We start from the raw sequence: 25,654 nt of genomic DNA on the forward strand, positions 1-25,654 counted from the left end.
GTAGTCTGTGAAATATGCCTTGTAAAGGCTGTACTTTGTGAAATAACGTTAGTGTAATGCACAAACATGCAAACACTTTATACACTTCTGATAACTCAGATTTCTTTGCTTAATATGAAAAATACATGCTTTGCAAAAATGTGGTTTCCCTTTATTTTATTCGTTTTATGCAATACGGCCCTTATTTCAAACATTTTCCGTGCTAATTTGAATATTTTTATCAATATCATACATATCTATTTATGTAAAAATTATTTAGAGCATTCTGTATGCCCCGTTTCACCTTATGTGAAAAAGGAATAGTACTGAGCAAGTTTTAATATGTGAATTTAATTTCTGACCTGTTTTGTGAAGCATGCACATTTTAAGGATAATTCACGCCTTTATATTAGCTGTGCATCTCTCGGTCTTGCTTCTGGATCCCTTTCTAACACCATGTCCTTTAGACATGCCACTTCTAGCACCACGTTGCTTGTTTGTCTCCAACACATACAAGAAGGCTTGAGGTTTTGTTCAGATGCTTTAATACATACAAACATATCAGGATGGATAGCAGCATCATTAAATATGAATGAACTGGTTAACAGACAGTGCTTACATACATACATACTTGCATCTCAATGTCTAACTACAAAATGGCAGTCAGATTTGTACATGCTCAGTATTTATACACTTGTACAAGCCATTGGATAGCTTTGTAAAGGTATATACACACATACTGAGCTACACAAGACCCATTCAGAATTCTTTTTACAGGTGACCTTTGGTACCTGGAAAATTATAAACAGATTACAGTTTACTCATGAATCCTGAAACAAACGTAATTGATGGATGATACAACGGCTGAATTGTACGTCTGTAAACACAAATATGTGAGATATATCTGGAATGTAAAAACGATGACATTTTATGATAAAATTTTATGACAACTCCCTGGCTCTCCACTCTAAATGGTCCATGCCAAGCTGTACTTAACTGCATCAGCATCTTACCATGGTATTTGTATAAAAAAAAAATCTAGGTCAGTCTTGCACATTTTTTTTTTCAGCTAACAAATTAGACGGTGAAAGCACCACTTAAAAACATTTGTTACATTCTTACCTCCTTAACAACATCCTTGTCCAGCTCATCAAAAACTCTCTGAAACTGGCTAGGTAAAATGTACTCACTGGAAAGGGCCTTGGTTTGCTGTAAAGGGCAAAAGTTACTTGTAAATTAGCTGAATTGGTCAATAATGATGAAAAGCTTGCACGCGCACACACAAACAAACACACAGTTAATGCTGCTTTCAAAAATTCAGTGTCCATCTGAAATATTTCTTCACAAAACATTTAAAATACAAATGAGTGTCTATTAAATAAAAATATTACACAGTAAAAAGACTCCTTGAATGTCTGTGACTAAAACAATAACATCAAAAAGATTAGAGTAATCATCATCAGAGTTGGATTCAGAAAATTCATCATTAACAATTCTTTAATATTTCATGGCCCCTGTTCACATTATGGGCTTAAAGGTCCAATTAAGTCCTCCTGACTGCAGCACTCTGAAACAGAAGAGACTGCAAAAGCAGGGGATTGTAGCAGACGCTCATTGGGGCTTATGTGCTAAAGCCAGTGTATGCTTCTGCATAGCAACTGACCTCAGTTTGGCTGCTTGTGCACTCAGTCACACCTTTAGAAGCTACACTATAAGGTCTTTGCCAAGGTGGGGCTCCTGACTTGGGACTTACAACCCACTCCTCCCTCAGTAAGCTGTGCTCATCACCATCACTCCACAGCTGACTCATCCAATATTAGGGCTGCTAATTCAATCTAGGCCATCTGAGGCTCAGTAAAGGTTAAAAGCTCCATGCTTACTTCCCAGTACAACTACAACCTTCGGCATTTTGCTTTGGCAAATCTATTCGGGCATCTGGAAGTTGAAACAAAGACTTCACAAACCTTATTGGTCATAAAATTCAGAAAAGTTGTTCAGCAATACAGTTGGAAAAATTACATAGGAATTCACTTGAGATTTTCTGCCTGGGCCTCTGCTGAAAAAGGGCCTTTGTGCCCAGCCAGACTTCTCCAGTCAATACATGTAAAATAAAATAAATTGGCCTACCTGAACACTGAGATACCTTATATGTTTAGAAGGTCACAATGAATTGGAAATTAAGAGTAATATATTTTAATTTACGCTTTTAAATCCCAAGGTGCTGAGCAATCCAAACATTAAAATCTAATTCTCACCTGAATGATTGCATGTTTGTGAAAGGAATTCATATCAACTTTCTTTAGGACCTTTAAGAACATGTCAGTGCCAACACTCTCACTGTTGAATAAAAAGAAAAAAAAGAAGTTATGTACTCATCATAACGTTAAATCTGTGTTATCGATCTTCATTCATCCTTGACTTCTGGGGACATGATTCCGATCCTCAGAACCGGTTCGGTCTTTTCACAGCACGAGCCAGCCAAAAGCTCTAGAGCTAAGACACTACCCACAATGCCCCTTTCCCGTTACCTCAGATCGAGTTTGCAGCCAATATGACAAGACAGAGGAACTTGTACAAAAGGAAGAAGCCATGTCCAAGGTCAAACCTACAAGTTCCCAGGACAAGTGTCTGATCCACCAGAAAGTCTACGGGAGGGGGAAGGAAGGTGAGGTGTCAAAGATGAAGATCGACAACTCAGAAGAAATGGTATGGTGAGTACATAACTTCTTAATCTGATGTTGCCAATCTTCATTCATCCTTGACTTGTGGAACAGAGTTCCCAGCTACTTTATGTCCTGGGTGGCCTTAGGAAAGGAAATTCCTGAGAACCATAGAGTTAAAGGATGCTCTTCCCCTGAAGACCATATCCAATTTGTAATGAGTGATAAATGTATGAGAGGTTGTCCATGTTGCAGCTGTGCATATCTCATCTATGGAAACTTTGAAGTGGAACACATCTGATGTGGCAAATGATCTGGTGGAATGTACTCTCACAGGCGGTGATAACTTGAGGTTTTTGTGATTGTAAATAAAGGTAACACAATCTCTTAGCAATTTAAACAAGGTCAACTTTTGTGACAGATTTTTCCCAGAGTTAGACCGGAAAAGGAAACAAATAGCTGGTCCGATTTTCTAGATTCTTTAGTCCTGTTGAGGTAAAAATGTAATTGCCTGTGAACATCCAGCAAATGTAAACAATATTCAACTTTACTGGAAAAATTGGGGAAGAAAACAGACAAATTAATAGTCTGTATAAAAAGAGAGAAACTGCTTCAGGTAAAACCCAGGTACACAAAACCAGAACTATAAATAACCAAAAATACACCGAGGTACCACACAATAGTGTCTTTAAAAAAATAAGAACAGTGGTGAGCGCTTTCGCAAAACGAATTGCTTCATCAGACAAGAAAATAAAATAAAACACTCCATTGCTTATATACAGATGGAACCATTGACTCAATCACTGATGTCATAGGTCAATTAAGGCATTAAAGCTACATAAAACTTATAAACGTATAAATGTAGAAAAGGCTACATATAGAGAAAACTAAATATAAGCAATGGAGTGTTTTATTTTCTTGCCTGATGAAGCAATTAGTTTTGCGAAAGCGCTCACCACTGTTCTTATTTTTTGTGTAATTAAAGACGCTACTGTGTGGTACCTCAGTGTATTTTTGGTTATTTATAAATTAATAGTCTGATTTATATTAGATTCTGAAACCACCTTAGAAAGAAAAGAAGGGTTGGCTAACTATGTCCTTATGAAAAATCAGATATGGGGGTTTTGAACAGAACGCTTGAATTTCAGAAACAATTCTGGCGGAAGTGATAACTACTAAAAAGTGAGTCTTCTATGACAGAATTTTAGGGTGGCAAGTCACTGCTGGCTCAAAAGGTGGGAGCACTGAAGATTGTAAGACCAAATTCAGGTCCCATGGAGCTATAGGGTCTTTAAACCGAGGCTTTAATCTCAAGACCTCTTTAAGGAAAACTTTGCATTAATGGTGTGAAATTAAAGAATGGTCATCGAAGCCAATGTGGGAATTAGAAATGGCTGCTAACTGAACCTTGACTGTGAAAGCAGAAGCTCGTTGTTCAAAAAGGGTAGCTAAAAAATACAAACTTTCTTGACTGGCGCTGAAAAGGGATATAGGTCATTACCACAGGCCCAAATCGAAACTCTCTTCCATTTGCTAAGGTAGAGTTTCCTGGTGGATGGTCTATGGGAAGCCAGAAGGATTTTTTGTACTGGGGAAGTTAAGTTGTTCTGCCTGGTGACTGATAGAATTGGAGGAATCAAGCTGTCAGCTTGAGATTCTGAAAGTTGGGGTGCACCAATTCCTGCAGGTGAGACAGCAGGTCTGGAACTGGGTCCAGAATCCATGGACGGTGAATCACCCGAGGCCAAAGGAAGGGGAACTAGACTTGAGGCCAGAAGGATGAAATGAGGATCACTTTGCTTCTCAACCTGTGGGCTTTCTTCAAAAAGAGGGGAATGAGAGGGAAGAGAAGGAAGGGGGAAAGGCGTAGAGAAGATCAGAGGGCCAATCGAGAAGGAAAGCATCTCTCAGGGACTACCCCTGGGGGGGGGGGATTAGGGTAAAACAGCTGTTACATTTGTTGTTCGTGGGGAATGCAAAGAGGTTGCAGCAAGGCAAGCCCCAGCAACGAAAGATCTCCTTCGCCACTATGGGATTGACAGCAGACTCTTCTGGGGAATCTAAGTGCTTCCTCTTGTAGGTCTTCTTCCGGGGTGGCTCCTCAGTGGGAATTTCTGAGTAGGATTCCAAGGAGGAGGGCCCTGTACAGGTGTAGCTTGCAGTTTTGGTGCTTGCTGTCCGGGCGAGGAGGATGGTGGCAGCTCTGGACCCGAAGGTGCCTGCACATGAAACTCAGATAATTACGGGCCAGCTGGGAGGCCGCAGAAGCCAATGCCCTCTCCATGACCTGAAAGGCAGGTTCCCCTGAAGAGGGATGGGAGCCCCAAACTGAGAAAGACAACCTCGGAACAAAGGTCACACCCCACTCAGAGAGACCCCATCCTCCAAAGCATTAGCAGAGGAGGAGCCTACAGCTACCAAGGTACCCAGACTTAATGATGACTCTGAATAAAAAGCTGGAGTCTATCCGAAACCCTTGGACCCAACACAGCTATGGCGCCAGGAATCCATCAGCTCCAAAGGAACAGTAGGAGTCGGAGCAGATCCTGGAACCTAAGAGGGAATGCCTGTCAGTACCAGAACAGCTGGAACCAGAGGAATGGAAATGGGGGGCTCAGACTCCCGAGGAGGTCAGAGGAGGTAGATCAAGTGGAGTCCTGGGAGAAGACACTCCAACTCTAGAGGTGAGAGTGGTCTGAGAAGAAATGGAGAGACCCCTGGCCACAAGTAGCTGATCCACCAACCTCACTATGTCAACTTCGATGAGACTTCTGGAGGAAGAGACAGATAATTCAGAAGGGGATTCCAGCCTTTCTAGGAAGGGGCTGAGAAGCTGTCCCACGAAGGGATCGAAGAAGGGTGAGTATCTTGTCCTGGATAAGTATACTAGAGCTCTAGTTTCAGCACCAAGTGGGTGGGTAGCATCTGCTGCAGTGCAGTAGATGAGGTTGGCATCGACTGGGAAACTAAAGAACTGGTGCCGATGCCTGTGCCGAGACTTGTGGTGCCATAGAACTAGACAGTGCCAAAGGTTCCCGTTCCAACAGTCTTAGAACCTTAGCCTTTGGTTCTGTGGAAGTGGAAGGAACCAAACATTTACGTTTCTTAGTCACTGGTGCCGTAGGGGAAGATGGCACTGAGCAACTTTTCTTTGATCCAATTTTGAAGTAGAAGGTGCAGACTTGGATAAGGCTTCTTAAAAGGAAGACTTCAGCAATATTTTTAAAATCAATTTTACAATCTACCAAGGCACTGTGACTAAAGGCCTGGCAGACAGAGCATTCCTGATCTAAATGGGCAGCACACAGACAAACACAAGAAAGTTGCCCATCCAAATTTGGCATCTTTCACCCACAGTCCTGGCACTGTTTGAAACCTGTAGTGCCTTTTGGTTCATCAGCCATGTTGACAAACAGAAAAAAAAGCAGTAGTCAATTAGCGGGAACAAAATCACCCAACAGTGACAAAAAAAAATAGAGACGGAGAAAAGCTACCAACAATGGTAGGAAGAAATACCAGAGAATGGTAAGAAAAAGGAAAATACCAACAATGGTAAAGATAGAGCTACCTGACAAGGTAGGGAAAGGTTACCAATGATGGTAACAAGAATACCAAACAGTATTAAAGAAGGGTAAAAGAAAGCACTCAGTCACTCAAAAAGGTGGGTAGAGACTAAATATATAAGAAATGTAACTATAAAGAGTAGTGAAAAAAGACTCTCCAAGTAAAAACATTGCACTTAGCTGCGAGACCAACAGCTGACATGTATTGTGACAAGAGTGGCAAATGAGATCCGAGGTAACAGGGAGAGGGCCATTGTGTGTAGTCTTAGCTCGAGAATTTTTGGCTGGCACGAGTTGTATAACAGCCAAGTCAGTTCTGAGGATTGGAACTGTCCCCCCAAAAGTCAAGGATGAATGAAGACTGACAACATCAGATCAAAGGTTTAAAAATGCATCTTCAAGAAAAATACAATTAAGTCAGTGAAGCAGCAAGTACAACATGGAATTAAAATGTCAGACATCTACACTATGCCTAGTAAGTAACCAGATTTACTTTCTTTAGTAAGACGCACAAAGTGACAAAGGCAAGAGACTAGCAATGGAGTACAAGATATTAAAGGAATGTTTGAGTGGCACCATTACAATGAAGGAAACAAAACACACTGCACAGCTGGGGAAAAATCCAAACCCATGTAAGGACCCACACCCTGCCTGGGTATCATTCATCATGGTCATCTTCCTGACTCTCCATCTGGAAAAAATCTCCAGGTAAAACTGTATGAGAGGGTCATCTTTAAAAAATGCATCAAAGAAAAGTAAGGAAAAACATCAGATGTTAGAGAAAAAGGAAATCAGTACCTGCTGCAGAAAAAGCATTTGAAAATCTACTACAGTAATGGTGATTAAAAACGCAACAGAACTATCTTCCTTTTGGCAAAAAGGGTGGGAGCAGACACATGACAACATAAGCAAAAATGTCCTGGTATGCTGCTCTGCTAAAATTCCTCGTCATGTAATATCGGTTAGTATGAAGACTAATAATAATGATAATTCACACACATACCTAAAGGGCATTCAGTATCAAGACTGTTTTTAAAAATCAAATGCTATAGTCCCTTTCAGTAAAACAATACTTTCTAATATCATCTTTAAACTGGCCCTTAATATTTTACGATATGCTCCTTTTGATTCATATGGTTCAGTTTGTCACACAAATTCCACCCCATGTGCTTATTCTGTTAAAATACTTCAATGTCAAGGCAAACGTGGTTACTTCAAAATCAAACAATTCACATGTCTATACACAGAACCATTTCATAAAATTCTTATGACACTTTTACATAATCTCTCCTGAACTAAACATGACTTGTGACCTGTACTCAACCTTACATAAAGGAGTTCTAAAACTGTGTTTGCAACTCTTTGTATTCCCAGAACAATCTACTACTTTCCTTGCCTTTTTCAACTTTATACTGGTGACTAATGCCCGCAAGCTTTGTTTTCCTGTTTTTTTCATTGAGTAATGCATTTAAACTCCTCCTCAAGTACTTTTTGTAGCATTTCAGTATATCTGTAATCACAAAAAATCTTACAGCCCATATTTGGATTTTTATTTTCAATGAATACACCTTCAGAATATCCACTACCAAACATTAGCGGACCAGAGTTCCGCTGTGGCGACCCCTAAATATAAGCCGAAAAACTTTTGAATTTTTTTGTTTCATTTAAGTTTAGTGAATTGAAATCAGCATTTATCAAAACAGCATTCACATATGTCCTGGATTAAATTTGCTGTCATAGCAGTATGACAATAGCTGGCTGCCACTGTGCACATCAGTTGCATTGATTCAGGTTTTAGTTATCTGTCACAGCTGTAAAATATTTTCATAGCAATATACCACTTTCGGATGAAATTACTATTTGCTTATTTAAAAAAATACACCATTTGAAAAACATTCCAACTTGCAAAACCCCCCCCCCCCCCCCCCCCCCCCAATATGCTCTTATGTCTGAGGGTTCTGCTGGGCTTGTCAAAAACATAGTCAAGATTTTTTTCAGTCAGCAGTTGACCTGTAGGAAAAATGTTTCCTCTGTGCAACTAAAAAACGGTGTTCTGTGTGTACAGAGTTCTTTCTAAAAGTAGATGGTTTTATTTGCTCATTTGTAAAAACCTGTGGCTAATGTCTTATTTCATTAGTGAATGGTATCCATACTTTCGAAGGAAGTCTAATTGGCTATTAGGTAACAATGTAATACATTTGCTGTTTCACTGGAAGTCTGTTTACTAAACTAAATTGTGGTATCAAGTTAGAAATCTGACTGGTGGTGATGTGCACTACAAAAAAATGGGCACTTGTTACTTGAGAGAACAGTAGCCCCTGCTGGACAACACTGAACATGTGCAGGAGAAAATGTCTGGTCACAGTTACTGTTCTTAAGACTGCAGTACAAGACATTAAAATCAGACTGATGTGGGTGAAATCCTGGACAGTCAATTAATTATAGCCGTGTTCTACAGCTGATATGTAAAGCTCACTTGGGTGTGAATAGTGTTGGCCATAACCTAACACAGGAGTGCAGATCTTCAAAAGCTTTCAAGGCCACTTGCTTTCATATTAAAACACCAGTGTTGCAGAAGTACCTGTAAGCTCCATAAATACTCTACACCTCATATTTTGAGGCAGCAGTGGGATTCAAACTCCAGTACTCTGTCACATTATTTGCCAACAGTGGAATTGGATGCAAGGCCCATACCACTTTTTGCATAATGCCCTGTTTCCTTGATTTTCCATAACAGCTTAATAAGGGATACTGAGTGAAAAGTCCTTGATAAAACTAAAGCTGTTCATTAACTAGGTCATCCTACTTCATCAAACATCTACTCATGGATCTGTATCAGGCTAGCCTGCCATGAGCTCTTAGGCATAAATCCATGTTAAAAATCATTCTGAGGTCATCAGCTATTAGAAAAAGGACTCTCATACTCAAGACTTGGGCTTTTAAAACAAAAAAAGCTCAAAGTGACCTGCCTTTAATTCCCAGGACTGCTTGAGCATGTATTTTTTTTAATCTTCTGATACAACTTCACACAGTAGCCTGGTACAAAAAATAAAAACTATAACGGGTTCATAGATTAGTACTAGTCTAACTGCCCTTTTGGGCCATTTTAAGCCAAACCAATTATCACATGCGAGAATCCAACCCTGTACCTTGTATCTGTAAGGTAAACAAGTATTATGCTAACCTGCCAAGAGTACACAGAAACATTTAGAAATCCTAAAAATACACATCTGTTTCTGTGTGTGTGTGTGTATGTGTGTGTGTGTGTGTGTATAAATATCTACACACACACACGTATATATATATATATATATATATATATATATATATATATATATACACACACACACAGACATTTTATATATATATATATATATATATATATATATATATATATATATATATATATATATATATATATATATATATATATATATATACACACACACACACATATAGTCAATGGGAATGACCAAGGCATACAGTTTACCTTAGACTGCTAGAGACAGAGGCATACAGTAGCCAGAAGCCAGGAGTAGTACTGGTGCAACTTGCAATTTAAGAGAAGGTGGCATTTTGGAAATTTGGGGGCCAAGAAAAATTGCTTTGTTGAAGGGATACTGGTAAACATTAACTACAGGTAAAATACCCATCCACATCATTGCTAGCTACATGTCTCCCGCCATGAACCAGGAGAAGCACATCACCTATCTGGACTTGCTAGAGTTGCTCAGTATACAGCCAAACACCTCAGTCGTGGGAGATTTCAGCTATCCTTCCATCGACTTACATGAGCACAAACATGATCGCTACAAGGTTTCTGGACTTTGTTAATACAAATGTCCTGGAACACTTAGTACACACCCCACAAGGGGATCAGTCCTGGACCTACTGCTCACCAACACAGAGGGGTCAATGCACTACAACCTGTGTGTTGTCCTCCCTGTTTCAGGTCAGACTATAAATCTGAAACCTGACACTACCACAGGAGTAAAAAACTGGAACATTTCCCCAAAGAAAACTATTGCCTATTAAGATATGGTAAAAAAAGTTTCAAAGCACCTGCCAACATAGCTAACAATGACTCCTACACAGAGGAACACGCAAATGCCCTACATAGCCACTTAAACAAATGCATTCAATCAGCTGTACCTAACAGGAACAAAAAACGATCTTCCCAAAAAAACAAGCCACCCCAGTGGACTGGAAAATATAAATACGTTACACAACAAATGAAAGAAACAGATATCTAAGAATAGGAGGAAACTTACTCAACAGAGAAGAATACAATCCACATGTTGAACAAACAAATGAGATATCTTGTCAAGTCCTCTTATGCTAGCTATGAGTCTAAATTAGCATCCCTATGTAAAGACAGTCGTAAGGCATTCTTTAGCTATGGCCAAAACCTAAAAGGGATTGCCCAGCTGTGTGCCAAACTTATAGTAGATGGTACCTCTCACAATGAACCTGAGGAAATTGCCAACCTGCTAGCCGACATATTTGGCATTAACTTCTGCTCCCTGTCCCCACCAAACATACCCCAAAACATTCCTGACACCAGCCCTCTACAGAGCATCTCCAAATAGGACATACAAGCACTCTCCTAGGCCAAAATCACGGCCTCTATAGGACCTGATAACATCCCAGGCTGCTTACTGAACAATCTAAAACAAGACCTAGTGGAACCACTTCATACTATTAACCAAAACCTGAGAACTGGCTTTGTCCCAGCAGAGTGCAGAACAGCAACAGTAATCCCATTGCACAAAGAGGGTCCATCAACAGACCCTGGGAACTATCAACCCATAAGCCTAACCATCCTTATCTGCAAGGCTATGGAAAGAATCATCATGGACCTTTATCCACAAGGACATATGCAACCTTTAAACTCTTGACCCAACCCAGTTTAGTTTCGTCAAGGGTAGAGTTTTCTTATTAAACCTAGTGGACGTCTTTGAGAATGCCACTAAAGCCCTGGATGAAGCCAAAACTGTACATGCCACCTATCTTGATTTAGACAAGGGTTCCGACACGATCCCACATTCAGGTATCATACAGAAACTCTACCTTCTGGGGATTAACCCATACATTACTAGATGGGTGGCCAACTGCCTCACCAACAGAAAACACACTGTCAAATTTGGGGAGTCCATCTCCACCAGTAGGCCAGTTACCAGTGAGGTACTACAAGGATTTGTGCTGGGCCCACTGCTGTTTGGAATCTATTTCTCTGAAGTCAAGGTGAAGGTAGATGGGTTGTGGCTTACCAAGTTTGGAGATGAATGTAAACTGGGAGTAATCAGAGTGTCTCCCTAACAATGTTAACATATTAGAGAAGGGCTGACAAACAAATGATTGGTGTCAAACTCACAGACTACAAACAACGCAAAAAAATGCCTCATTATCCTCTTTGGCAAAGAGGTAACCCCTGCAAATTGTGGTACAGACAGCACACCTCTACACTCAAAATCAGTGGTGCAACACTTGGTAACACAGGTTGATATCAATCTAAACTTTGCTCACCATGTGTCCATAGTTTTAAAAAAAGCAGTCTACATTGTGCATCTCATAAGGACATCGCATCCAAGACCAGGGAGGTTATAGCTCCACTGTGTTCGACACTTATCAGACCATTGAGTACAATGCTGCCTTCTATATGTATCTCAGCATACATCTGCAGCAACTGGAGAGACCACAGAGGTGTCTAATCAACAGAATCCAGGGCCTCCAGAACATGACATACCTGGAAAGACAAACTCCTGTCACTGTACTCTGTTATCATACAGGCTGCTGTGAATTAACCTGTGCCTGGCCTACAGAGTAGTCTCGGACCCTGCCCTAATGGAAGTGCTTCACATCCGCAAATCAAATGGGATAAGAATAACTCACTCCAGGGATCTCAAACTAGCATGTGACATTAACAGAACATGCTAGAGAGACAGATATTTCACTTATCAATTGACGCTCCTTAGGATTAAGCTCCAACTTCATGTGAAGCAGAGCTTCTCAATGAACCTATTCAAGCACAAACTTGACAACTGGATGGGTTAATGTAAATTCAGCCTGGGGGGTGGTACCTATGTTCTTCACGGACAGGGGCAGTCAGTGCTGAACACAAAACCGCTCTAACATCGACCATCTAACTATGGTCAGTAAAGGTACTCGGGATTTTAAATGGCTAGACTTGTAAAGGCCCTAGTGCCATTAGCATAGTAACCTCCTATGAACTATGACTTTCTCAAGACTACCCCCACATGCAAACACTGTAGTTCACTGTGGTTGCATTCACTAGCTCCCAATTGACTATAAACAAGTATTAAGGCTATATAGTACGGAAGGAATTTTGATATAAAAGAACATAAGTCACATCTAGAGTATGGACTCAAATGCAATCGGATTCTTGAATTTCACTGATAAGTGAAAGTGATGAGAATTTAAAAGATCATTTTTCTATTTTGCATATGGAAATATATGTATTGGTAAGAGTAAAAATACAACTGTGTAAGGAATGTACCTATAAAATGCTTCAGTAGTATCACTGGTAAAGTAATCAACATGACATGGATCTATGCTGCAAGCAGAAACTCAATATCCAGTCTTCAACAGCCTTTCGCCCTTCGCTCCAGGCCTAGTAGACTCCAACTTCCCAGGGACATCAGCAGACTAATAATACAGAAGTTGCATCAGCCTGCACTATCTCTGGTTCTTTCCTCCTGCCCAAGGACATGTAGACAAAAGCAGCCTTTAGGATCACCCATGGGCAAAATACCGGGACTACAAGAGAAATCTCAAGTGACCTGCTCTCCACATTCAGCAAGAAAACTCCAGAATATTGCCTCTTCCAGATATCTCCAGAAGGAAAGTCCAGAGTTCCCATCATGGAAAAAAGGCAGTCTGGCATACTCCCCAGCACTGGATATCCATACACAGGAAATGGAACAGAGGGACTGAAACCGCACTTCAACTGTGGTCCTACCACAGCACCTAATATGGTAAGTTCAATACACAATAGCACTATGGTCTTTGTATGAATTTCTATTGCAGAAGTCACCACAAAGTTTATTCTACATTTTGGAGGTTGGCTAATGTCCAGGAGTAGGCTGCAAATGACCTGCAGGACAGTATATAACATTCCAGCCCTGGCCCTGAATAGGATTTTCAGCCTGCAATGCTTAGGGAAGGTGTGGACAGATGACCAGGTGTCTGCATCCAGGATACCCCAAGTATTCACAGGTTCATAGGTAAGTACTAGGCTATCTGCCCGAGGGCATCTAAAAGCCTATCCAGAATGTGTTGGCTTTTGCCACCCCCATAGATTAGTTCCCTGTGCCTCCGTCCAGCAGAGCCATTAGTTCCCTGTGCCTCTGTCCAGCAGAGCCACTGCAGTGATCCCTGGGGTAAATTTTCTGTTTCCCATCCACTCGTCAAGGTGTCTTTTGAAGAGTGTTAGTGAGGGGCTCTGCCTAATGTAGATTGGAATCCTGTTCCAAAGCATGGGGAGTCTCTGGGACAGAAATCTATCCCTCCAGCACATCCTATTTATTGTTGTGGTGAGGTTTAGATCCCTAGAGCGTGTGGCTCTTGGGGATTTGTTTTTTTTGGTGGAGCATGTCCATCAATTCTGAGTTGGACATGGCCTTGTGTGTCAGGCAGAGATCACCTCTGAGTAAGTGGTATGCAACTGAGTACATCTGGAGTTTCTTCAGTCGGGCTGCATAGGGTATATGTTTGAGGCCAGTAATCCTCTTGATGAGGTTCTTCTGTGGTCTTTCCAGCTGTTGCAGGTGTCTTGTAAGGTACATCCCAAATGGGGTGTTGTACTCTATGATGGGTCTGATGAGTAGAGGGGTACAATAACCTCTTTTGTTCTAGATGCGAACCCTTTTGTGATTAGGTGGGCCACACAGGATTTTCTAACCACCTTGGCAATATGATTATCAAAGGAGAGATTACTATCTATTTGGGTCCCCAGATCCCTTATTACATTTTCTGTATTTAGGGGGCTACCACATATGTGGTAGCTCACAGGCACTTTGTTTTTTCCAAAGGGGATGACTTTGCACTTTGTGGCATTTAGCTTGAGGCCATGATTTTGACATCAGGTATCCATCTCAGTGAGACCCCTCTGGAGGATGTCTATCAGCTGGAGAGTCAATTATGGCCCCCAGTTTGCAGTCGTCTGCTAACTTGGTCAGCCATAGTCCTCCTGTGCTTACCTGTACCTCTGAGAAGTACATACCGAACAGGAGGGATCCCAGGACTGAGCCCTGGGGAACATCACTTGTAACTGGTTTAGAGTCGGACCTAGAGCCTGCAACTCTCACCGTGTGGGTTCTATCAGTGAGCCAATTGGCAACCCATCTTGTGACGTAGGGGTTTATGTTCAGGCTGGTGAGCTTGTCTATAATACCAGAATGGGGAATGGTGTCAAAAGCCTTTGCAAGGTCTAGGTAGGCTGTGTGGACCTCCTTTCTCTCATCTAAAGCCTTGGTAACTGCCTCAAAGAAGTCCACCAGGTTTAGGAGGCATGATCTGCCCTTAAAGCCAAATTGGGTAGGGTCCAATGATTGAAGGTTCCCAATGTCTCTGTTAATGAATTCCATGAAGATGCGCTCCATAGCCTTGCAGACCAGGCTAGTCAGGCTTACAGGGCGATAGTTCGCGGGGTCCGTTGTGGCTCCACCTTTGTGGAGCGGGATAACTGTTGCTGTGTGCGCTACTCTGTGGGTACGTAGCCTGTAGAGAGGCTGAGTTTGAACAGTGTGTTTAGGTGAGGGGTTAGTTCATTTTGGAGCTCATATAAGACACATCCTGGGACACAGTATGGTCCCACTGAAGCTGTATTTTTGCCTTTGGATAGGGCTGTTTTAAACTTTATGTCAGTGATTGTTGGGGCACTACATTCTTCTGGTTTGGTTATGGGCCCTTTAGGGGGTGAAGTTTGCACTAAACTGGTCTGCCAGAATGCTGGCAATATCAGTCGGTTCAGTGTATTTTGTGCCATTCTGCACTAACTCAGAGCAGATCTGAGAGTTTCCACTTAGGTTCTTGACATAGCTAAAGAACGCTTTGTGGCCATCTTTGGAGTCTTTGGCAATTTTTCTTTCGAAGCTAGCCTTGGATGATTTTATGAGGGATCATAGTTTCTTGCTGATAGTGATCAGGGATGTCTTTCCTTCTTGGGATTTTACTCTTTTCTGCACTAGTTTCCTTCTTCTATTGTACAGCTTGTTTATGGCAGGGGTCCACCAAGACTGGTTTCCTTTTCTTGGAGGAATGAGTCTTGGTTTTGCTTGGGATAGCATGATCCATGCATTCTTGCAGGTGCTCATAGAGTGCCTTTGCAAGGTATTTAGCAGCTTGGACAGCATTGTCCTTTAGCATGGGGGCTGTGAAGCTTTCCACCTCAGTCTTAAGTAACGTGAAGTTTGCTTTTGAAAAGTTTTTCACAGTGGTTTCTTTGATTGGGGGTGGGGGCGGAATGTGGATATCCAGAGTGATTAGTCTATGGTCTGATCTAACTAGCAAGGGTTTGACCTCCAGTGTAGAACACCAGTCGCCTATGTTGGTGATGACCAGGTCCAATATGTTGTCACCTCTGGTGGGGGTGTTGACCAGTTGATCCAGGCCGTTCAAGTTTATAAATTCTAAGACGCGTTGGGCAAGGGAGATAGTACTTGAGTAGTTCTCCCAGTTAGTGTTTGGGTAATTGAAATCACCCAATATTAGGGCATTTGGTAGGACCTTCATATTTTCCAGTGTCTCCAGAAACACGGAATGGGGGTCCTGGGTCATGGTGGGTGATCTGTAGCAAGCTACAATTTGAATTGCAGTTTTACCCATTGTTAGTTGCACATGGATGCTCTCTGAGGCATTGTGCTGTGCCAGTAACCTAGAGGTGTTTGTATCCTTGATGAATATGGATACACCCCCCCACCCTTTTGTGTTTCGGTCTGCGTTCTGTGACCGAAAAGTGTGGTATGAGTTATAGCCTGGTAGTGCTGGGGTGCTCTCTGGAGTCTTAAACCAGGTTTCTGTTACTGCACAGATATCTATGTTCTCAATACTGAGGAGTGCCTCGAGTGCATGCATTTTGAGGTTTAGACTTCTGGCGTTGAGTAGCATTATCCTCAGTTCTTGGTTACTTGTGCTATTTACGATGGTGGGTTTGCCTTTTGAGTCTTGCCTAAAAAAGGCACTATGGGGGCGGCAAAAGCCTTGGCCAGTATTCGAATGCCTAAGGGTGACAGTTGCAAGCCATCTCTTGTAAAGCAACATGGCTTATCGAGCATGTCATCCCAGGTTGACAGATACTGGATCCCCCTTTGAATGACACCAGAAACTTAGGCAATTGTTGAAACTGATAATTTTTCTTTATACTGTGGCATCATTCTTGGTGAGGGCATGATGCTACTCAGGGTCAGGGTCATACCGGCCTGGGCTACATGATCAGAGAGCTCTTCCATGTCTCTTTTCATGTAGTCCAGGCGCCCGACAGGCACCTAACTGTAACCTTCTCCTTGTCCAGCCTAGTTAGTGGAACATCAGTGTGCCTGACTATAGAGTCGCCTAGTACTAGTGTGTTGGGTATGTTATGTTGCCTTAAGGGCTGTGATTGCGTGGCAGACTATGAAGTATGTGTTTCATGGTTTGTGATGGGGTGTCTGCTTTGGAGGTCTCTGTTGCTTTTGCAGATTTTTATTTAGAGCCTCCGAGTAGGTTTTCGTGTATTTATGTGTGTTATTTGCCAGCGTTGGTTTAGTAGGTCTATGTGAGGCTGGTGGTGTGTTGCAAGTATTTTCCTTCTCCTCTTGATGGAGCTTTGCCTCCTGTTTGGCTGTATAATTGCATCTCTCGCATATATTAGTGTTTGGTGGTAGGAGGAGAGGGTTGTCTGTGTACATGAGGCAGTTGTAACATTGCCTCAAAATGCCCAGATTCACCAGTAGGACTGGACAGTACACCTGAAACTGCCCTTTGGACATGCCTGAATAGGTAAAGTGAGCTGCTTTACTGATTAACTGGTAGGGACGAATAGAGCCTCGTCCTTCTGGACAGTATAGGGGGTTAACCTCTCAGAAACACATCACTGACCTTATGTGCATCTGGCCAAACGTGGCCTGACCGATCCCTGCAAAATCTTATCATAAGTAGTATAACAAAGTAATTTAGTGAACAAACCATTTTGAGATGGTTCACTGAAACTTGTCTTCCTTCTTTATTAGCAGGGAATAAAGTGATGTAATTACTTTCTCCCTGCATAGGGACACAACTGTATTAACACCTCACTGATTTCAACATTTGCTCCTATCAATTACGCAATAGCTGCTGCTTACATTCCCACTTGTACGTTACTAAGCTTTGTTAATGACTTAACTAGTGGCATCTGCGTTGGCACTCAGTATGCTCTATTTTAACATTTTGCCATTTTGCACTGCTTTTTACCACATTATTTCATTGCATTCATTATCTCATGGTATACTGTGAATTTCATATCAATCATTGTACAGCATTCTTTATACTGTTGCTCTTGACTTATGGTCGGAAATATGCTATAGGAAGTTCAAAGCTTGCAATAATTTTATACTAACCTAAAATTGTCAAAACCTGTTTTATCCCTGAATTTGAAGGAAAGGAACTTATACGCTTGTAACAATTTTTGTAAATCTGTCTTAACACTGAAATTTACGTACTGGAGTTTTTCTCCTCCTCTGAAATAGAGCAATTGCCCAGACTATTTTTATTTTTTATTTTGTCATTGTTTACCAGTAATGTTATTACCACAGCATTTACCAGTTTACTACCATAATTTACTGTGCGTTTCATTCCTCTGTAATGTATATTCTTTAGTTTTATGGTCAGGATCGGGTGATGGATGAACAGCAAAATACATTTAATTAGTTAATAAAATAAACGAATAGTTGAGTTTTTCCTTTTCTTGGTTTTATGAAGATAGTATCTAAACTGCCTCTGAATATGTAAGGACTGTACTTCTTGTTTTGGCAAGCTAAGACAGAATATTGGTAACTGAACAGATGGATTCAACTGCATACCTGACTCCTGTAAAGCAGAAAAAGGAATGGAATGGAGTTCAGGTATACGCTTGGCACAGATAACTTCAATTAACAAGGACATTTTCTATGACAGCATCCTCAGGGCTGTGTTGGCATCTGACTCATAAGGATGCAGTGCTAATTTTTTTATAACAATGTTTAAATAGCATGGCAGTCTCACCTCTTTCCTGCCAGCTTCAAATGTAGAACCCCTTTAAGAAACTGTTTAACAGAAAGCAAGAAGGGTAAAGGCGGGTTTCCTTGGGAAATCAGGCTGGTATAGCTAACAAAAATACCATCAATGAAGCATATGTTAGTCCTGTATCAAACAAGTCAGACAAATACTGCAGAACCACATACACTTCTGCTGACTTGGGGTATTGGTCCCCCCTTTGACATCAGAAAATCTTTACCGTTTCTCTGTACTCTGTGTTCTGATATCTCTCAAGATCTTCGGTATGAATCTGATAAATGCGGTCTTAAATGGCAGCAAACTCATGTTATTCATGCTGTCAGTATGGTTTGGGAGTGTTCCACGAACCCCTTCAGTACAGTCAAGAGGTCACGTGCTGTAACTGAGGCAAAGGTCTATATCTTGTTACCCCTTCAGGGAAGGGAACCAGTACTTCCTTGACCAAGGGTGTTATTAACAGCACTCACTGGCCTCTGCCGTCTTGCCCTCTGTATCACCACTGGGAGAAAAGCAATGCATACAGAATGTAAAAAAAAAAACATCCATTGCCAAAGTCTCTTCATGTGGTACTCTGATACATTGTTACTTCAGCTGTCTATCAAGGGGACTGGCAAGCAAATGTATTTCTGGTATACTCTACTTTTGAGTAAGAGTCAAGAATTTCCCATTTTGCCACTGCTCTGCAAAGGTTAAATATAAACGTGGTTGCTTAGTGAGTTGTTTACAAGTCTTATTTTTCCAGAAGCAGAAATTGCTGGAAGTGGGGGGGGGGGGGGGGACACATCCTGCACAGCAGTCCTGTACACCTTCATTTACTTATCTGCTTCCATATGGAGTCTATATCCACATAAGAACGAACTAACTCAGTTTCCTTTATTCTCGTCAGAAACGAGCCTTGTGGCTGAAAGCAAACCTTTTCCCTGTGGACTTGCAACAACACTTGCTGCCATCAAAACACAAACCGGCTGTTAACTACTGCTGTGAAGGGTCATTCCACTAGGTCCAGCTTCTTGTAGGAATGTATCCATCTGTGCAAAGGATACTTGGTTGTAGGTGCATACTATTACTATTTTTTGTAACCAGGAGCTTCTTTCAGGGTACAGCATTTTTTGGTACATCAGTGGTTCAGGACAGGGTTCGCTAAACTGACTTTTGCATTTACAATTCCTGCCACTACTTTGGTGTAAAGTTAATTGGTAGTTGGAGTCTAACCAAAAGTTCTACCTACTAGCGGCTTTTAATACACAACACAAATGTAACCATCATACTTATTAACTTCTTTCCCCAAAAATATTGGAAAGAGCCAAGTTAATAGGGGATGAAAGTAGCAGACTCCAAATCCGACTTCAGGCCAGTGACAAGTGGAGTACCACAGGGTTCAGTCCTGGGTCCTCTCCTGTTTGGTATCTACTTCTCTGAAGTACAGGCTAACACAGAAGGTCTTTCGCTAATGAGGTTCGCAGATGACTGCAAACTAGGAGCCATAATCGAAACTCCTAATGATGTGGACATCCTACAAAAGGGCCTCACTGAGACAGATGTCTGGTGTCAAAGCCACGGCCTCAAGCTCAATGCCAAAACATGCATTGTCTTCCCTTTTGGTAAAAACTCTGTACCCATGAACTACCACATAGGCAGTAGTAAACCTAACAATGAAAGTGTGATAAGAGACCTTGGGACACAGGTGGACAGTAGTCTCTCCTTTGATAATCACATTGCCACAGTAGTCAGGAAATCCTTCTACGTGGCACACCATCACAAAAGTTTTCTCATCCAGGAAAAGAGGTCATTGTTCCCCTCTACTCGTCAGACATCTACAACAACTGGAAAGGCTTCAAAAATACCTCACAAATAGGATTACTGGCCTCAAACAGATACCCTACGCAGACCGTCTCAAAAAACTCCAGCTTCACTCCATCGCATATCGCCTACTCAGAGGCGGTCTCTGCCTAACATACAAAGCTATGTCAAACCCAGAGCTGTTGGACATGCTCAACTTAAAGAAATCCCAATCCCTCCAAGCTGCATGCTCTAGGGACCGAAACCTTGTTACAACAATACACAGAACACAACATGCTGGAGGGATAGATTCCTGTCCCAGAGACTTCCCATACTCTGGAACAAACTACCTATCTATATCAAACAAAACTCCTCATTAGCACTCAAAAAAAATCTTGATGATTGGATGCGAGATAGGAAATTCCCCCTGGGGATCAGTTCTGTGGCTCTGCTCGACAGGGGCACAGGAAAACAATTTTCTTAGGTGGTGAAAGCCAGGGTACCTTTTTGGCTAGGCTTATATAGGTCCTAGGGCCAATAGCCTAGTACCTACCTATGAACCTATGGGGGTAGGACAACAGTAATACTTTTTAAATATGATCTCCAATTCATTACCAAATACAAAAAAATAACAGAACATTTTTTCCATACACGTACTTTAACAATGAGTAGTATAAAACTACTATTATAAACAACATTCAGAACTGCAACACAGAATAAACATGTAAAAAACATGGAGGCCAGCTCACAGGCACACACTACACTTTAATATGAGCACTTTCGTCGGCGTAAAACCATCTGACTTCTTCACATTAATTATACACTGAACATCATTTCCTTTTATATAAAAAAAAGGTCACGAGCCCCTTAATTGATAATAAAAATTATTTTGGAACTTAATGCATTCATTAAAAACTATGAATTACAATAAAGTCCACTACGACAGCACAATATTAACTACCTAAACTCAAAACGTAACTATGAAACATAAAATATAAACAGGCCATAAAATCTGTTAAAATATACATCACAAACCCAAGTGCCACTTATTGAAAATAATTATCAGATATGAAAATCTGCCTTTAACTTTAGTAGGCTAGAAATGGAAGTAATTTTGTTAAGTCCAGGTGGATGTGTAGCATTGCATCTCAATTGCCATACCAGTTCCCTGTATTCAAGGAACAATGAAGTGGGTCCCCCCTGCCCTGATTCACCACTTGTTCCAATGCACTAAATTTAAAATGGTGATTGGGAAATTCATGAATATGTTTCATAAGGGCATTGTTCATATTCCCTTTCCATATGTCATATCGGTGTTGATAAATACGTTTGTTGAAACAATTAATGGTTTTCCCTATATAAAAACTGTTGCACTGTTGGCAAATGGCTACATAAACCAGAAACTTAGACAATTATAACCCTGTTGTAAGGCCACTTTACCATAACCTTTAATATGGACAAAATTATTTTCCACAATATAAGGGCAGTGTGCACAATGTCCACATTTTTTCATACGCCCTTTTATTTTTTCTTTACCTTTACTTACACCCCCTTTCCCTAATAGGTTTTTTTATACTCCGATCTTTTTTGTATATTATCAATGGCTTTTCACCTACTTTAAGATGTCCTACCCAATTGTTCATAACCCCCTCTAATGTTTTCAAAAGGTGTGTTATAGGATAGCACCATAACGTTAGTGAAGGGTTTAACCACATCCCCATTATTTTCCAACCTCTCTGCTGTTGTTCTTTCCACAAGTGCAGCACTTAGTGGGGGGGGGGTATCTGTCATATCTTTTTTTGATAACTTTGTCCAACACGGGTTCTATAAAGTGACTAAGATATCCTCTTTTTAACAACATATCTTTCAAGGTTTCAATCTTGTTTAAAAACACACTGTCATCACTGACCATCCTAGCCAACCTGACAGCCTGCCCCTTCACTAGAGATCTTTTTTGATGCCTACGGTGGCAGCTGTCAAAATGCAGCAAAGCATTAGAATTGGTGGGCTTTCTGTACAATTCAGAAGTGAAACTTTTTATTTTTTACTTTTTACTATTATAAATAAAATTATTGACGGACTGTTTTCCTCAGTAATTTACCAGAAAAATCAAAACCTTTATGATGGACAGGGCAACAATAAGAGGCAAAATCAGGAGCAGAAGAAAGGTATGGTGACAAAAAATCAGCTACCTTTAGTACAGGCTCTATTCCAAGAACAGATTTCCTTCCTTGCCCATCTTTCCAGTAGGAGACTCTTCAGCTGCTATTCACTGCACGAGATCCCCTGTTAAGAATTAGAAATTTATGATTTTGCATCCAACTTCTAACCACTCATGCTTGTAGGTGTAGGTGTCATCCGCCCCAGTGCTTGTATGGGAGTCTAGAAACGAGGTCCTTGGGGTGGCAAATTTCAGATATATTCATGCACCAGGGATAAAGGCAGGCTTGTACATCCTCCAATCATGGTGTGCAAGATTTAAACTGAAAGTGGGTACAGGGGTGCAAGAACATACAGCGGTATTCACTGCACTGCAACAGACTGTTTCAGTGATCAGCTGTATGCTTTCACTAACACCATAAAAATATTTTCTTTGTGATCTAAAATACAATTTTAGTAATGCAGAAAGTGAAACATTACTATTCCTTTAATGAATGGTAGGAGACCCTGCAGCATATGGCAGGCATCTTCTCAAAGCTGGTGAGTATACACATTGAAAATTAAAAACATTGATGATTTGAAGACATGCATGATATAAGAAATGAAAGTGATGTAACAACATTACAAAACAATGGCAAATATTTTGAGAGAATGTTCCAGAGAATGTTCGGGAAACTATACAAGCTACACAAGCTCTTTCCAAACATGCACATTTTTCTTGATCTGCAATTTTTGGGGTAAACACAGAAACAGAACATTTATAAAATAAATTATTAGTAACTGGATTTAAAACTAAATTAAGATACCTTAAAAAGAAATCTCTCCACATACAGTTATGCAAAGTTAGAGGAAGAGATAACAGCTGCAGTTCATGAAGGGCTTATCCCTTGCATAAGCTCCATTTGAGAGACCCCTTATTTACGGATCCTCCCAGACCTAACTTTACAAATCTCCACTGAAGTGGTATTAATAGTATATGAAATACACTGGCGAGGTAAGATGGCTACACTCTGCCTTCTTTTGCTGGTGTCTCTCCTACAATCTGTGATGATCACACAACAGCAGTGGTCTTCCAGTAAGGATGAATGGAGACGCCCTTATTAGAGACATCTCTTCCTCACTTTTAGCAATCACAGCCCTAAAGACCAGAGGACTGCCTGTGGCCACACTTGCCAATATTTTGAATTTGGTACCTACTGCCATCCAAGCCACCAGCAATCAGATTTTATGGCATCTTTTTTCCTTTAGCCCAGGGTAATCAAAATTCTTGTTTTACAGTCTTATGCATCTGGCCATGACTGCAAGTTACAGCACTGGCTCTCATTAGCCCAGTATCACCTGCAGTAAACTGCTGTCACTACATGCCAACTGGCAGAAAGAGTCAACCTGCCTTAACTCTCATTTTTCTGACAATTATCAGAGCCTATGGCCCACCCAGGCTTTCTTAGATTAGCAGGGAGTGGTACACTCTCTCTCAGAGCCTTCTCAGCGGCAGTTAATGGCAGACAAAGTAAAAAAAAAACTAAAGGCTGCATCCTACATCAACTCAGGGAAGTACTTGCAGCACCATTAGGCACTCTATTCAACCAAAGCCTGAGTACCGGCTTCATTGCAGCTGAGTGGAGGGCAGCCACTGTCATCCCTCTGCACAAATGTGGTGTCCACCGATCCAGGAAATTATAGACCCATCAGCCTAACTAGCCTGATCTGCAAGACCATGGAGCAGATTATCATAGACCTCATTAACAAGAACATTGGTAACCTCTAAACACTCGCATAGTTTGGTTCCATAAAGGGAAGGTCATGCCTGTTAAATCTGGTAGACTTCTTTGAGACAGTCACCAAAGACATGGACAAGGGGAAGACTGTGTACACCGCCTACCTTGACCTGGCTAAAAAGCCTTTGATATGATTCCTCACTCAGGTATAGTAGATAAACTCTCTCAACCAGGCATCAATCCATGTGTTACCAGATGGGTAGCAAACTAGGTCACTGATGCAACCAATCTAGTCAAAACAGGGGAAGCCACCTCAAGCAGTCAACTTGTAACAAGCGGTGTACCCCAGGGATGAGTCTTGGGGTCTTTGTTGTTTGGGATGTATGTTTCTGAAGTGCAGCCCAAAACCAGTGGGCTATAGCTGGCCAGGTCTGCAGATGACTGCAAGCTGGACGCTGTCATCAATTCCCCTAGTGATGTGGACATCCTCCAAGAGAGTCTCACCTAAACAAATGACTGGTGCCAGAAACATGGCCTCAAACTGAATGCCAAACAATGCATCATCATCCCCCTTTGGGGAGAGTGATGTCCCCACAAATTATTACATTAATAACAAGGTCCTAAGCATGCAATCAATTGTGAGGGACTTGGGCAGCCTTGTTGATAGCAATCTGACTTTTGACCACCATATTGCCTCATTTGTATAGTAAAAGCTTTCTATATGGCCCACCTCATTAATAAGGGTATCTCATCCAGGGACAAAGTGTTCATAACATCCCTGTACTCTTTCCTTACCCTTATAAGATCCACTACTGAGTACAATTGCCCTTTCGGCATGTACCTCACAAGCACATGCAGCAGCTGGAGAAACTACAGAGGTTCCTCACCAGGAGAATCCAGGGCCTCAAACATCTACCCTACACAGACAGACTAAAGGCTCTGTCCCTCTACTCAAGTCTCCTACAAACTCCTCATAGGTGACCACTGTCTGGCATACAAAGCAATCTCGGAACCCGTCTTGATGGGACTGCTGTATATCCACAAATCAAGCTCCACTCAACCTGCACGAGCGGCCTCAACCTGGTTTGTGACAGCAATAGGACTTGTTGGCAGGACAGATATGCGTCCCAGACACTCCTACTCCTGTGGAATAAACTCCTGCTCCACGTCAAGCAGAGTACCTCATTAACCCTTTTTAAGTGCAACCTGGATGTGATGGGGAACAGAAAACAGACTCCCGGGATTCCACCTGTGTCTTGCTGGACAAGGGCTTCAGGTGCTAATAGGTCGGAACATGGGTTAAATTCTTGGCTAGGCTTGTGAGGGCCTCAGGGCCAAAAGCCTAGTAACTTCCTATGAACTTTCTGTGGATCCTGCCAAAGGTTAAAGCACATCACTCCTATCCTACTCACCCCTCCCCTTCCATGCAACGTGACTGTGATTCAAGTGCACCCCCAAACAGCTCCACATGACTATAACTTTTAGAACACTCCAACTCCAACATCCTAAGTTATAGTCAGAACTGGAAAGGTTGGGACTTGAAAAC

General features: G+C 41.5%; 1 protein-coding gene across 1 annotated transcript in view; it reads right to left on the reverse strand.

Moving 5' to 3' along the window:
• Positions 1 to 25,654, reverse strand: part of TPCN2 (two pore segment channel 2) — a 1,483,468-nt gene that overhangs the window by 594,091 nt on the left and 863,723 nt on the right. The window contains exons 12-13 of the mRNA XM_044082617.1: positions 2,235 to 2,316; positions 1,102 to 1,188 (exon numbers count right to left, since the gene is read on the reverse strand). Of these exons, the coding sequence (XP_043938552.1) occupies positions 1,102 to 1,188; positions 2,235 to 2,316 (169 nt within the window). The remainder of the gene's footprint in view (positions 1 to 1,101; positions 1,189 to 2,234; positions 2,317 to 25,654) is intronic.

Source organism: Protopterus annectens, chromosome 9.part0, assembly GCF_019279795.1.
Source record: "Protopterus annectens isolate FY-2018-M chromosome 9.part0, PAN1.0, whole genome shotgun sequence".
NCBI lineage: Eukaryota > Metazoa > Chordata > Ceratodontiformes > Protopteridae > Protopterus > Protopterus annectens.